This window comes from Chaetura pelagica, unplaced genomic scaffold (genome assembly GCF_000747805.2).
Source record: "Chaetura pelagica isolate M959 unplaced genomic scaffold, ChaPel_1.0 scaffold68, whole genome shotgun sequence".
In the NCBI taxonomy this organism is placed as follows: Eukaryota; Metazoa; Chordata; class Aves; order Apodiformes; family Apodidae; genus Chaetura; species Chaetura pelagica.
Genome location: NW_009954407.1, coordinates 3,716,415 through 3,731,830, shown reverse-complemented (window position 1 = coordinate 3,731,830; position 15,416 = coordinate 3,716,415). Strand labels below are relative to the sequence as shown.

Sequence of the window (15,416 nt, the reverse complement as noted above, 5' to 3'; positions counted from 1 at the left end):
ACCTCTACCTAAAATGGGAGCACAATGATGAAAGACACAACACTTCTCCCAGCTGACCAGGGCTCAGTGCCAGTGAGTGCATCAAAAAAATGTGCTCAGCTTTCAGCTGCCAGAACACCGGGCAACACTAAGGCAAAAATCCGTTAGACAGTGCCCTGGCAGGACTGCTCCAAGCTGCTGGCCAGCCTTACTGCCATTCTTCCAGCACCTCTATTAGTAGACAATCATCCAACATTTAGGAACAGACACATGTTTTTATAAACAGCCTCCCCTTGAACCCTGTCAGAGCCAGGATTCATTTCTTAATAGGATGCATTTTAAAGATACTTTTAAAAACAATTATCTGCTGGTACCTTTTTAACCTATAGGCTACATTTACAAAACATTGCTTAAAACTCTTTTACAGGATTTGCATGTTACTAGCATATTATAAAGCTTGTGTACTTACACCTTAATCCCTGGTGTTTATTTAATTTCAGTGGACTTGCACGCTGTTGCTTTCCTTTGGCCAATGTGTATCTGCCTGGACACTGGTGTTTTTCAGATTCTATTAACATGACATAATTTATTCCAGCAAAGTTTTAATTTTAGCTCACTGAGTAATCAGTGTATAATATTTTAATTGTTGTAAGTTCTACATCAGCCCAATAAGTAGCACTCTCCACTGGACTGTATGTTCTGTTTACATGACTAAAAAGAACATTTAAAGAAAGGTATGTTCAATAAATTCATGATTAAATGATGCATTTTGTTTTTAACTTGGCAAAGTTCAATGTCCCCGTACATTTGTAATGAACAAATAAATAATTTCCCTTTCTTAAAGAAAAGAGTGCATTTGAAACAGGCTTTTTAGTACAATGCTAGAGGATTTATTTTAGTGATGCAAGGAAGTAATTTGTGTGCTCTTATGCTAGAAAACATGAATATGTTCTGCTAATAATTAGGAAGAAGAATACATATTGTTCAGAAATATACATGATGCATTTAGATTTTCTAACAAGAAACCACAGCAGCACATTAGAGAACAGCATTGATTTGGGTTTGTCAGGAACTGATCTGTCTTGTACTGAAACCAATTATGTCTGTGATATGAGATTAGGCATCCACTTTTAATTAGTCGGCAAATAGCCAGGCTCAGTTGCTAAAAGCAAAATTAAAAAGTGATCAAGGCAGTGTGTATTTCTAGTAAACATTTTATTCCTAAAACTATATCAACTTACATTTTAAGGAAGCAGAGCAAATTTAAGAAACATTAAGTACTCTTGTAACTAGTATGCTCTGAGGATCACATTTCCACCTATTTAGCTTTTTTGGGAAGTTCCTTACTTAGAAAAAGAATGCTTCTGAAATGTATGTTTTATTTGTCAAAACTTCGCACAGGACTCACATGGTATATATGTTGCATGAGGAAACCAAACAGTTTTGTATACTGTCAGCTATATATTTGTACCAGCAGTTAGCCAAAATAATTTTTGGAAGTGAAGTTCTGTCTGGTAAATTTTAAGATATACATGTATTTGTATGGTAACCCACAAAATTATTCTGTGGCTACCCTCGCCATTACTATTTTGCACAATATTTTAAATTACTTACTTATGATAGGATGATCTTATGATTTTACTGGCATGCTAGGATCTTCAGCCCTGCTTATTTAACCTTATCCCTACAGGGTTGTTTACACTTTCAGAACCTGATTTCAATTTACTTCAATTTTCTCAGAGACTTTTGTATTTATAAAAGCTGAGCATCTAGTGACCCCTGTATTCCTGACATTTCCTTTACTCTCTACTATGAAGAACAAAAACCCCAGTGTCTCGTTTCTGTTCCAAAAAAACTAAACTACTTCCTTTAGTGTGTTGGTCCTTGTAATTGAAAATGGCAACCAGATGTTTACAGAACACACCAGCAATTTTCCTTGAGTCCTTTTCTCTTTATAATTGTTTGCTAAAGTTAGTTGGGCTTTATGGAAACTTGTCTGAGGCTGTAACAAACAAGTAGGGTCTTCTCCTAACTGTAGTCTGAACAATTAAAAATAAAAAATGAAATAAAAGTAAAGTAGAACTAATTCTACTTACTTCTGCTAATGTATTTCAAACTCTGTACAAAACCACTCACTAAGGTAGGAGATTTGGTTCTCTTAGTACTGGCTTTTAGACGCTGTCCCATGAAAACCATCCCTATTTCAGAGTATGGCGTTTGCTTTCTGCCTTCTCAAACTTCAGCTGGCTATACTCTAAGCACCACTGATTTTGTGCTCCCTTCCCTTTTCCCCACTCCCATCAGGAGTATTTTCTCATAGATTTGGGTTTGGGTTTTTTTGAGAATATATTGCATTTTAAGAAGATGCTGTAAACAACATATTGCTTGTTCCTCAGTTACAGTTCTGAGTTACCACAGCTGATTTGTGCCTGAATCTCCCCATCTGCTTTAGAAATCACTACATTTTCGCTCTTCAGTTTCTTTTTTCCCTCTTCAGTCTCATTTTTTCAAGGCTACTCATAGACTTCAAGTCCATCTCATTACCCCAGAAGGGGACACACTACACCCAACAAAAGCTCTTCACCTGATATTTTAAGACCTCTAAGACTGAATGCTCCACGGCTCCCGGGGATCTGTGCGATCCCCAGAACAGCTTTCCTAATATCTAACCTAACTTTTTTGTAATAATTGTAGTACTTCACATCCTGTCTACCACAGGCATGAAGAACATACTTTTCTTTTTTCCTTGGCAGCAGACTTTTGAAATATTTTACACTAACAAATACCTTTGTTCCCCTAGTCATACCAGGCTTCATGCTCACTGAAGAAGGAACATCACTGTGTCCTCTTGTCTCCACCACCTCCTCTAATTCTCACTACTTCTACTGATACAGTGTATCTTGGAAAATAAAAAGTAAATGTCAGACAATCACCAGACATGGCCCTGGGGGCCTCCAAAACCCACAGCTCTAGTTTATTCTCTAGACTAATTAGCAACCCTGAGGAAACTATCAGTGGCTGCATTTATGAAGCAGCAGTTCTGCAAGTTCTTACTTTGGTGTTGGCCAGATGTCAGCAATTTAGCTGAATCTTTTGCTGATTTAGCCTCTGCTCAGAAGTATGAACAGCAAGGAATACTAGAGGTGACATGGTATGCTAAAGGAATAACATTAACATATACAGCAAGTAGCAGGCATTTCATCCTACTTCTGACAGTGATTCATATGGTTTTTATCCTCATTGCTTCATCTCTAACTCTGGTATGGCAATACTCTCTGTCTAGTCCCACTGCAAATAGAAGTGAATAGACACAGACATTTTCTTCCCACGGAAAACACAGATTTGCTGATTTTTTCCAAAGGCTACCACACAAACCAAACTGAAAAATTAACAAAGACTGACTTGGAAAATGGTGTTTTGGGATAATCAGAGCAGAATTTTCTTTCACTTGTCCTCAGCTGCTTCCACAGTAATGTATCACTCAAAGAGAGACAGAAACCTGCAGCTAGCATCACTCCAGGTCTGCTGAACACCTGTGCTTGCTCCTGCAGGCTCAAGCTTCTTGACATTCCCCAAGCAGCAACTTTTACAGGGAGCAGCCACTGGGTACAAGGAAGCAACAGTGCTCTGCTGAGAACCGATGAGGGAAGAAGCAGAGACCATATCTGCCATAACAATCCAACAAGTCTCAGATCAGCATTTTATGGCAAAATTAACTGAGTCTGAATATTTTCATGTTGCTTTAACAATGATAGGTTATTAACTTCTTGATGTAATACCTAAGTAATATCATGAGATGCCACCTTAAATGCCAGACAAATCTCTTGACCCCAGCACATAAAGAGGAGAGTGAAGATTTGCTCAGATTTGCTCCCATGGATCTGTAGTCTCACTCATCCCTTCCTATTCTTGGAGCAGCTCCACCCATGCACCACACCCATATCTGCAAAAAGCCAGATCATCCTCACAGTTACTGGAACCACGGCTTTATTTCTGCAGCCAAGTACTTAAACACAGCATATTTTTAAAAAGGCAGAAAACACAAGCCAATGCATATTGATAAAGTCAGTAAAGAGGAAATTACTTCAGATCTAATATTCTTTGTGATATATGTAAATTTTAGGACATATATATTATATAACTTCCTCCTAAGAATATCAGGTGAATGAATTGGACATGAAGTTGATATTGATTTCAGTGGAAGTAAATATTAAGATGTATTGACCCAAGAGGTAAGTATCAACCAAAGCTGAGATCTGTACAATACTTCTCAAATGGAACAATAATCACAAAAAAACCCCAACAAAAACCAAGAAAACAAAACCAAAACAACAAAAAACCCAAACCAGCCACTCTGTGAGGACCTACGGGTGCTTTGAAGCCAAGCAGCTCCTCCCACTCACTTCCGATAGAGCAGCACAGGTCTGTGGTTTGTGTGGCTCAGAACAGAAATGCTCCCAGGAGAAAGTCCAGAGGTGTTGGGCTTTCTCACTCATCCTGATTGTTTTCTTATTTTCCATGAATCTGTGGCACCGGTTTCAAACCCACTTCTGCAGCAAAGGCTGAACACATCCCAGAGGCTATATTTCTGCAAGCAGATTCTACCTTGTAAGAAGAGGAGGAGGAATGAAGTAACAACACACCAGTCACACCTGCTTCTGCCTAGCTGGCAAACAAAGCAAGTGTAACATTTATTGATGTGCTGGCCCATACAACTTTAATCTTTCTCAGCAGCTGTTATTCAACTTAATTTAAACTGCTTGTTTCACGACGGACTTCCAACAGATACTGGAGATAATGACCATGCTGAAATACACCTAGCCCAGGAGCAGCTGCATGCCCAAGGTGGCAATCCCAGCCCAGAAAGATGGTAGAAGCCCCAAGCCTGGAAACATTGTCAAGTTGGACAAGGCTCTGAGCAACTTGATCTAATTCAAGAGGTCCCTGCTCACTGCAAGGGAGTTGGACTAGGTGATCTTTAAAGGTCCCTTTCAACTGAAACTATGATCTATGATTCTTTGATTTCCTAGTGTGCTGCTAGGTTGGAGATAGGGAGGTGCTACTGCGTTACTAGCAAAATACAGGATAGTACAATTTTGCAGCCTATCTTCACAGGAGAGCTGTTCCATCCCTCTCATCATTTTTGAGGCCCTCCTCTAGACCCACTCCAACAGGTCCATGTCTTTCTTGTGCTGAAGATTCCTGAGCTGGATGTAGTTTACAGATGTGTTAAACTTTACAGGAAAACTGGTTCATTTAGGGCTGCCACAAAAGGAGGATTCAAAGATCTCAGAACAGGCACAGATACCATCAGTCCATGAGCTTATACCTCCATGTGAGTTTAATTGCTAAGGAATGGTTAAAGCACAGCTACTTTTTCTTTAACCGAGGCTGCTTGAGAATTTACTGACAGAGCTATTTTTCATTGAAAAATCAGGGGTTTGAATAATTTATATTTTACTTCAGAAAGCATCTGTATAGATTTTTCATAGGAAACCCATAAACCACAGTCCCTTTGCCTGAAAAAAAGGGTATCTGCTTCCTTTTAGCCAACTATTTTCCAGTTACCAAAACTGAAATTGTTTTGGCTGGCCTGTAAGAAGTTTAAACTTTCCACTGAAGAAAACTACTCTTCTGATGTTTCTTTCTGATGGTAATGAACTCAACATAGTGCTGCAGCCCAGGTGTGAATGATTTCTCTGGGAGATCAGAGTGCAGAGCTGTCACATTTGGGTTTCAAATGGGAGCAGAACTGGTCCCAAAATTAATAGTGGGCCAGCACAAAAAACTTAGGAATGTTTTTGTGGTGAATTTTTTTCCATATATGACTTCAGCTAGACTCTTGGCTCTCAGCCATTCTAAACAAAAAAAAACTTTCAAAATTAGAGTGAACTTTGAAAGATACACAAGTAAGGCTGTGCAAAAATAATAGCACAAAACCACTGGATAGAGGTGCTAAAAAAGACCAAGTAAGAAGGAATTACTCTTTTTACAGATTTTTCACAATGTTCATGATGTTTCTCAGTATATTTCATAAACATTTTTAATAAAGGCAACAAGTAATATATTTTTTAGTTATTCATAACACTCCTATTAAGCAAATATTATGACAAAACATAATTCAAAATACCCTTCTACAAAATAAGACGTAATATTCCATCCAGAACAGTAAACCTCATAATCTGCTGGCAAAGAAAAAGAACTTTGAGTGTAGCTTGTTCCGTTCTAAAAAAAGATCATTGGTTTGGTATGCAGACATGTTCTTTTACCTCTTGTTTTTAAAATATAACTTTAAAGCTATGCATTTGCATAACACAGGGAATAGTTAAAAGCAGACTTATGTTGCCATGAAATGGAATAAGTAGAGTTTTACTCTTTAGCTTGAATTGGCAAGTATGTGACTTTTTTACATGCTTTAACATCTGCTGGAAGATGTAGGATGTTCCTGGAAAATACCTAAACCCTTTTTATTATTTTTTTTCATTACTGGAAAAATACTATAGGAAGTACTGGTCCTAACCTGTAAAGTATAAATACCCACAGTTAAATTAATCTCTGCAAAAGCAGTGTTTGGAAATTAAAGCCTGTTATTTGAGAACCTGAACCTGAGTAGCATAATCTAGTAGCATAATCATGGTAGCACAATCTAGCACAGTAATTTTTTTTCTAAGTCAGAACTGAATTTTGCATACCTATAAAAGCAGATTAAAATAAAATACCAAAGTTAAGACAATTACTGTTTTTCAGTACAGCCTGCCTAGAAAACTACATGTACCTTATTTTCAAAAAAGTTTATTAGAGGAACTTAAAATTAGAGGTGTAATTTTGAGCCATCTCCAGCATGCTGAAGAATTATGCATTTTATCTATGAAACTACTCTGATTATTCCAAGCATAAAGCAAAACTGAGCTCTATGTTAACCCCAGGAATGTATTGCAAGCCTGATAATGCAAGGAGCACTCTCTTCACCATGAGAAATAACCACCACACAATCTTTCTACTAACAGAATGGTGGCCTTCCAGATCCAAAATTGATTTCCAATAGAAGAGCAAATTGAGTTCCCAGTTTCAGTGCATACTTCTATGGTGTCCAAGAGCACTTAAACATGGTCAACGTATATAACTAGTTGCTAAAGTTCTTCTATCAGGCACAGTATAACTTTACACCGCAAAGCTACAGTTCCTTCTGCAACAGATCAAGCTTCTCCGGTAGCCTGCTCTTACTGTGGATCAGATTTCAACAGGGACTAAGAACCAGCAGTAATTTACCCCAGCTTCTGCTGCAAGTGCAAAATGCATGTTTTCTGTGTCATATTCTTTAATAAGCTCACAGAGCAATCAAAACGTTACTGGAGGAAAGAGCATACCTTCATGCATATAGCTTTTCCTTAAGAGAGAAAATGAGAGAGAACCAAATGTAGCAGGTATTTGTTTCATTATGGAATGCTCTACTGAAAATCACACTGTGATTGTGTTGATGAAGTTGGTATGAGAAGTCATCAGGAACCAAACTGATTTGATTTGCTTGTCAAGACTATAATGAGTCACACTGCTGCTTTTTTTTTTATAGAAGGAAATACCTAATGAAAGGATTATCTAATTGTGGAAAAGTACCTGCATAACTGGAAGGGCTAGAATTTGGCTTGTATCTTTACTTGCATGCAGAGTTTAGAAGCTTTACCTCTGTGGATCAATAGCTAATATTTAGTTATTAATGAATTAACTAAGTCAAATTAATCTTACTGTGATAAGGGCCCGCATGCCTGGGATCTTCCATCAGTCTCCTGTTTCGAAGGACTGTGACTGTATATCCGTGTTTTGCCAGGATGCGCTGACAGAGCTGAAGGTCAGTTTCCCGGTGGGCAGGAGGTGCGAACAGAATTGCTCTTCTCGTGTGGCTTCCAAAGTACTTGAGCATGGAGTCATCGATCTATAGCAAACACAAAGGAAAGACAGCAGTTGTAAGAAAGGACACTCAACCGTATAATATATAGTTATTTTTCACAAAAAAATCCTAGTAACTTGCTGTGACAATCCAGGAAATATTTCTGGTATGATTTAAGAATTCTCTTTGTATCAGGAATTTTTAACCACAAACTCCATTTTATCTGCCTCTCAATTTTTTCTGCCTTCATTGTGGATTGATATTCCGAGGGTTTGAAAGCTCAGGGTAGCAATGGAGGATCTTTAAACCATGGTCTTCCCTTCATGGAAACACCTTTGGCTGAAACCTGGTCTGCTCTGGTGAGCCAGTAAGAGTACTTGCAAGGTATCTCTGTGGCTTCAGGCTGATCTGTGGGTCACCTAGCAGAGATGGGTCCCATGTTAACTGTTCCAAGGAATGTGGTCCTATGCAGATGGTAAGTGCAGGGATCTGAGTTTTGCTGTGCAGCATAATCAGCAAAAATAAGAGTGCTGAGGCAAAAGCATGCTGAGGAATCCTAAACAGTACCATAGATTGCTGTGTTTCCAGAAAATTAAATGTAACCTTGTCAGTACCTTATTGCCTTATTAGTCCAAAATGATCCAAGCCAGGAGGACTGGCAGAGAGACTTGTATGTAGGAGCAAGTGGAAAGGTGTATAAAGTCTCCAATGAATCCTAAAGAACTTTTGGGCTGTCTACCACTCACCATCTTCCCTCACAGCACCTGGGGAAAACTGCACCTACACAAAACCCTCTGTAAAATAGCCTGGGATATGAGCTGCTTGCAAGAATAAACGGAATAGAGCCACCCCAAACACACACAGGTAGTAGTGAGCTTGACATAAAGTTCTAAACTGAGTGAACTACAGGGCCACTGTCATCAGGTCTTTGGGAAAGGGGGATATCTTATATAAGGCATAAAAAATACGATGTTCTATGTGGGAAACAGTTCACTCATATCTGGAATAGCCTAGCTGTTCTTTAGCAATAAAAACTCCATTAACATACAAGAATTTCTGTTGCTGAAAAAAATAATGTCTTTAGGATTGAAACATACCAGCATTTCAGGAATTTAGTTCAGGACAATAACCTAGTTCTTGTCAAGTTAATGAATTTTAGTAATGAATAATTAGCAGTGTGTCCTTTAAAAACTAAGCTATTCCATAACTTCTAATTTTAGTAAGGTTATCACTGGGGATAGGAAGTGCTACACAAATAAGGCGTCACCATTATTTTGCACAGGAGACCATACTGAAAAGAGACAGATGCTTTGATATAAACAAATGTCATTTTAGATGTGTCCAGTAGTTTATAGGCCTGAGATCTAGTGATAAAGTCACTCTTCTCAGCAGTCTGTTCCCCAATTACAGGATGCAGTTTTACATTACACTTGGCTGAAGTGTAAACTTCTCTGCAGCAGTGAGGTGCATGAACCGTTTCAGAGCCCTTGGACTATAACATTACATCTGCTTTTGCTCCAGAGCAGATATTCTCCATGGAAAGGGTTAACATTGCTGATAAAAGAACCCTGAAAAATATCTTGGCACAACACTGGCAGAGTCCTCCATGTATATTTGCTAAATGTGCAACCCAAAACTACTTTAGACACTGGGATACTCCAGTAAAGGTTGATCACATGCTAGCTAGAAGAAGCACAAATACCACAGCGTGAAGTCACCGGAACTGTGTTAGGTAACCTGTCAGTTTTCCTTCCCAGCATCCCAGTGTTTTTAAAACACTAACTGGGTGGCAAGCACAGCATTAAAGCGTGAGAAATCGCCTTTCCCTGACACATCACCCACTAGTCTTTTCCCTTATTCCTTTGCCCCTCCTTCATCGCCTCTTATCTCCTCTCTTTCCTGCTCTCCTGCAGCGCCAGCAGCTGCTGGCAGCCCTTCCTCTCCATTTCCTTCCCTCACTCCCTTCCTCCCTGTTCCAAAATCCATCCCTTGTCCTGGCCTCCCTCCTGTGCTCTCTCTCCCTTCTCCCAGCCGTCCAACCAGATACTTCCAGCTTTCCATTTCACTTACATTGCAGAAGAAAATCAGGAGAGAGAGACATTTCTTGCTTTATATTTCAAGCAAATCCAATTTTCCATCACATGTGTGCAAGGGCCAGTGCTGCAGGGTGAGCTGAGGACACATGAGGAGCACAGAGGGGCTGCAGCTCAGGACATATCCCTGTCCAGTTTTAGCTGGCTATTGTGGCTTGTTTCTCTCCCATCCCTCCTGGTGTGGCTGAGGGTGCTCACTGCCTGGCATGAGGGTCCCGCCTTGGACTTGTCAGCACTCTGTGTGCACCCCTCCTCACTAACAGTTACCACATTTTTTTCATGCTAAGAAAACACATTTTTTTCTCAAAAGTGAAGCCTCCTGCACTGCCACTCCTTAAGCACTCTGCTTCAAACAAACCTTAAGAAGCAAAGTCTCGAGCGTCCAGCAAGGACTTCACTCTCCCCTGCAGGCACTGCGCCAAGGACAGCTCTCGCGGGGCTCACACCAGCCCCGTGCTGCCTCGCAGCCCACACCTGCTGCATCGGGCCTTGGCAGCCCCGGGTGCCAGCCAGGCCCCTGCTGCTCCCTCTGCCTGGCTGGTGAGGCGGAGGGGGACAGGAGCAACTGGCCTCTGGGAATCCTGGGGGTCCCAAGGAGCCCACAGTCCCTGGGGCTACAGGCCTCGGTCAGCTCCAGCCTGCCTGCAGCGGGGTCTTCCAGGGGAAGGGAGTTCTCCCTCTCACCTCCACAGGAGCATCTTCCTCACTTCCCTGGGGATTAGCAGAAATGTTTGCAATGCTCTATTTTGGAAATGGCACATATTCAAGAGAACATGAATAGTAGCATTGGGACAAAAAAAAAACCAAACAACAAACCAAACCAAACCAAACCAAACCAAAAAAACAACCCGGAAGGTCAGGCAATGGTGGTAACCTAGGTCACTTCCACAAAACACAAATAAAAATAGCCCCGTGTGGCTGCAGGGGCCTGCACAGCAGCTGGCTCCCTCCAGCCAACTTTCGGGAGCGGGCAGAGGACTGGCAAGGGCCTTCATGCATGGAGCACATGGGTTCCTGCTCCAGAGGGCTTTCCTTGGCACACACAGTCCACAGACACATGAAAGCCCTCCAGGCTCCTGGTGTCTGAAGCCTCCTGATGCAGGACTGGGAGAGACGGAGCAGGCCTGGTGGGATGTCTTTGGCTGCGCCCCAGCCTCCCCTCCTGCCACCCAGGCATGAGGCACCAGGCACTTTCATCGACTAGCTTCCCAAAAAGCCATAATGGGATCTTTGGGATACCAAGACAATTCAAGGTCCTAAATTTAACAGCTTGACCTGATGTTTAATCTGGTACTATTTAAAAATACCTCAACACCTTTTACTGTGCTTATTTGAGATCCATGCATCACATTGCCAAATTTACTTCCTCTACCCTTTCCTGTCAGAGCTATTTGCAGTCCAGATTGCAAGATGCAACATGTCCTCTCTGTTTTCTTGCCAAGCCAGTGCAATGTAGCGTAATTTTTTGTTTGTGGGGGTTTTTTGTTTGTTTGTTTTATTTTTTTTAATACTCATTGACTACAAAGAATTAAAAAAAAAAAATCTGGCCAACTGTATGCTTGTAGCAAGTGATTCCATATTTTTTTCCAAAGTTCTATATAAAATGCCTTACAACACTGGCCATGCTGATCTAGTTACTACTGGGTGTATTTCAAAATTTCCAGTATTAAAGCAAGAGCAGTCATGTTTATATACTTAAAGAGTCTGCTGGTTATTATAAAATATTTCTCAATGATAAAAATTCAGTCTGGGCAGAGAGCTGGTAGAAAAGCAGCAGGGTGCAATAGATGAAAATAAGCTGTTCACATATTTCAACATTTATGGTTCTGATTTTTTTGGCATTCCTATAACTTTAATGTGAAGCAGGCTTAGACTAAAAAGAATGGATCTGTAGCATTTTGACTATTTGAGAACAATTGTTAAGTGGTCAGATGTCTTCCCATCCAAACCGCTTTTTTGCTCTTCTCCAGTTTGAAGTCTCAGGCTATTTGTTAGCAGGTCAGTTTATTTCAGATTCCATACACCTTTTATGAAAAGGATTGGTAAAGAACATCTATGGTCCATGTCTTACTTCAAGAACAGTGTGTCTTTCTCCACTGAAATTAATGAGGCTTCACAGCAAAGCTGAGTTTTCCCATAAGATTTAGGATGAGTCCTATGTCAGCTTTGACATGATATACCTGCTTTTACAGCTTACAAACCATTGCACTTAGCTGAGTCACTGACCTCATTTTAGTGCAATAGGCTGTTAGACAGATGATCCACAGCCTTAACAACTGGTCTAAACAAAATACAATGGGCTGCAAAGTGAAAAAAAAATACATAAAAATGAATTTCGTAATTATGTTTTCAGTTTATAGAATAACATGAAAAACACAAAAATATTTGAGCTCCATACAGTTTATTATGGATTTTTTAAAAAATTAACAAATGTATATTCTTCTGAGGTCTTAACAAACAAGATAAACAGCCCAGTTTATACAACATGAAATCTCAAAAATTATGTAACCATCCCTGCCTGACTGAAAATAGACATCTATTCTCTGAGTTGCAATTCTGAGTTCAGTCTGCCTGCAAGTTCCACACAGCTGTGAAGTTCTCTGTTAAAGAAAAAAATGTTTTGAAGTTTTCGTTGAAGCCATTTTAGTCAATTCTAGGTTATGAATGTATAAAGATATAATTGATTGTATTAGTCCCTGCAGCTTTCCTCTATTGTACAGAATTTCTGCGTTGTTCCAAAAATCCAAAATTTGGTCAGCAACTGAATTTTCTAATATATAATTACTGTCATTGTTTTGGCCAAGAAGAAAAGAGCAAAGACATTTCAAATTGAGGAGAGAAAAACAGTTCCTTGGCGTTTTTTCAGATTCCAAGAAGATTACATAATTCCATAAATATTGATGCATTGTCTCCGCCTGGCAAGGAAATAAACGTATAGTTTGAACTCTTGCCATAGAATTTAATTGACCATCACTTCAACTGCAGAAACAAAATTCTTCTTCCTAACATAATGTCTAGCTCATGTCTGCCAAGGCTTCTCTCAGGAAAGAACACAAAAACTGTGCATCCTCTTTTCAGCTACCCCATTCTGGCAGCGCTAGTCCCTGTGTTGATTAGACACCACTCTTATACACCAAGCTAGCCAAGACTGCCCGAGTTTTGTCTGATAGCCTCAAGTAGCTTGACTGCAGCTTACTTTAGTCCCACTGTTTTTGCAGGTTGCAAAAGAGATGTGTGAGTCACTATGCAAACGAAAAGGCCTTTGTATAAAAGGGGAATGCAAGAGATATGCCACAGAAGAGAGCCAGCCTTACAGAAACAACACTGATACTACTAGCAGCAAACTGCCTAAATTCACGTTTAGCCAGCAAAGGAAGTGTGCATCTGCCTTCACTGCTAAATGCCACCCAGATCAACAACATTACAAAAAATCCATGAGTGGGACTCCTAGAAACTACTGCACTAATATTAAACAGCATTAATAAGAAAAGCAATAATAAAAACGTAGCATGTGGTTCTACTGCCCTAAGTAATTAATTTACAGGACTGTGCAGACCTTTATTAATTCCAAATGTGACTTTTAAATTCTTTTTCATGTTCATAGAAACAGTAAATTGTTCATACTGCCATTACATTTCATGTGCACTTCGCTCCTGTATTCAAGAAGTAACAGAGAAGTTAATTTCCTGTTTCACTTTCTGGAGGATATTTAAAGTGTTGGCTTTATGTTCTGTTAGATTTCCTAATCAGAAAGGACTGTGTTGTAGAATGTAATTCTGGGTTGGAATGTAATTCTGCTTCCAATTGTTTGCTGAATAAATACAGAGCAAGTGACTATATTATCGCACTACTTTGATGGCTGGTTTCTGATGACCTCATAAATCCAAAAAGCAAAAGTAAGTTGCATAGTCATCACCAGCTTTCTGAGCTGGAAGTACAGAGCTATTTTATAAAAATATAGATCACAGTACTAACTGCCTTGTCCTGAGAAGAGGCAATGAGCCAATCTTACCATCTGATCAGAACAGCTACTTTTGGGGAAAGGTTTCCAATGAAGTACATGAGTAAAACTGCCTCCATTTCCCATTTGCTGCTGATGCTTCCTTCTCAAAGTTCCCGTCCTGCAAAGAGGCTCCACCCTGCCCCTCTTTCCTAACTGCTACCACAATAGCTTTGCCCTTTATCACCAAAATATCTCTAGCTATCTGTGCAGTAAAAATAGCTGTTTCCTCAGTGCCTTTTGCATTTTACATTGAAATGGGGAGGGGAGGGAAAGGGGGTGGGAAATGTCCTGTTTTCGTAGGGTGAAGTGTGAATATGGTATCAATCCAAGGACACCGTTACTGAAACCATACTGTCTGTGAAATGTTTTCTTCATTCTAGCAAAGTTATTTCTTCTTTTGTGAGGAGAAATCCCCCTGTTTTATTCTATAAAATAAATATCCTTTTTAATATCAAATTTACTTTTAACATTTATCAAACCTAATTATGCATAATGTAATCTTTTCTATCCAGAGGTCTCACCACACTCTGCTTCTGCATGACAACAAAAATCACCCCTTCTCATTCTCTCATTCAGCTTCATTTCTTCTTTTTCACATATTTACATTTCAAAAGTTCCCACTAGCTTTGTCTTCTTTTCTTTCTATTTCCATTCCCATCTCCCTTTCTCATCCCTAGCACAAATCCAACTCCCCTCTGTGCACAAACTCTTCTGTGCATTCTAAGGATACTATTACTTTGCAGCCATAGTTCCCCACTCTGCCTTCCACACCTGCTTCCTTTCCCCATGCCTTCTGCCATGACACTCCTTTCCTGCCCCCTTCATTCTCTGCTTATTCTGACTAAGGCAAGTGTATTCCATCAACAGGAAAATAACAGGAAAAAAAAAAAAAGTCTTCAGAGGGAGAAGTTAATCACATTTTGTTTAAATGTCTGCATTAAGCCATGATGAATTTTGCATTAGAGACAGTTATTTCCATTGACTAGGAAGTCCAGCTTTCTGGCTTTTGACAAAACAGTGTGGAGCACTCAAGTAAAGAGAGGATAATTCCACTCTGGACATCCAGAGTTCTAAAGTTCTAGTAACAACTTCTCGGCTTTTCAGTAATTTCACTCCCAGTTTTGGGAGTCAATGGCCTGCAACCATTGCAAGATGTTCAACTAGATCTTCCTTCAGATCTTGGGTAGGACTAAACCATGATGTTTCTCTTATTTTATTTTTTTTTCTTCCTTTCTCTACATAGTGCCTCTGACATACGACAACATCAAGCTGTCATTACCTTGCATCTTTCATACTGTCCAGTCTCAGTAAATTATATCCTATCCTATTTGTTCAGAGTGAAGCCATAAAACAAAGTTTCCTCATTTTTCATGTTTGCTTAGCTCATTATAGCTGTTCTTTGAGATATGTATATTTTACACCAAATGTAAGTGGCATGTTGAGGATCTTGAAAGTG

At 39.7% G+C, this 15,416-nt stretch overlaps 1 protein-coding gene across 1 annotated transcript in view; it reads right to left on the bottom strand.

Moving 5' to 3' along the window:
* Positions 1-15,416, bottom strand: part of CPED1 (cadherin-like and PC-esterase domain containing 1) — a 145,115-nt gene that overhangs the window by 125,668 nt on the left and 4,031 nt on the right. The window contains exon 2 of the mRNA XM_010004304.1: positions 7,723-7,909. Coding sequence (XP_010002606.1) covers positions 7,723-7,909 — 187 coding nt within the window. The remainder of the gene's footprint in view (positions 1-7,722; positions 7,910-15,416) is intronic.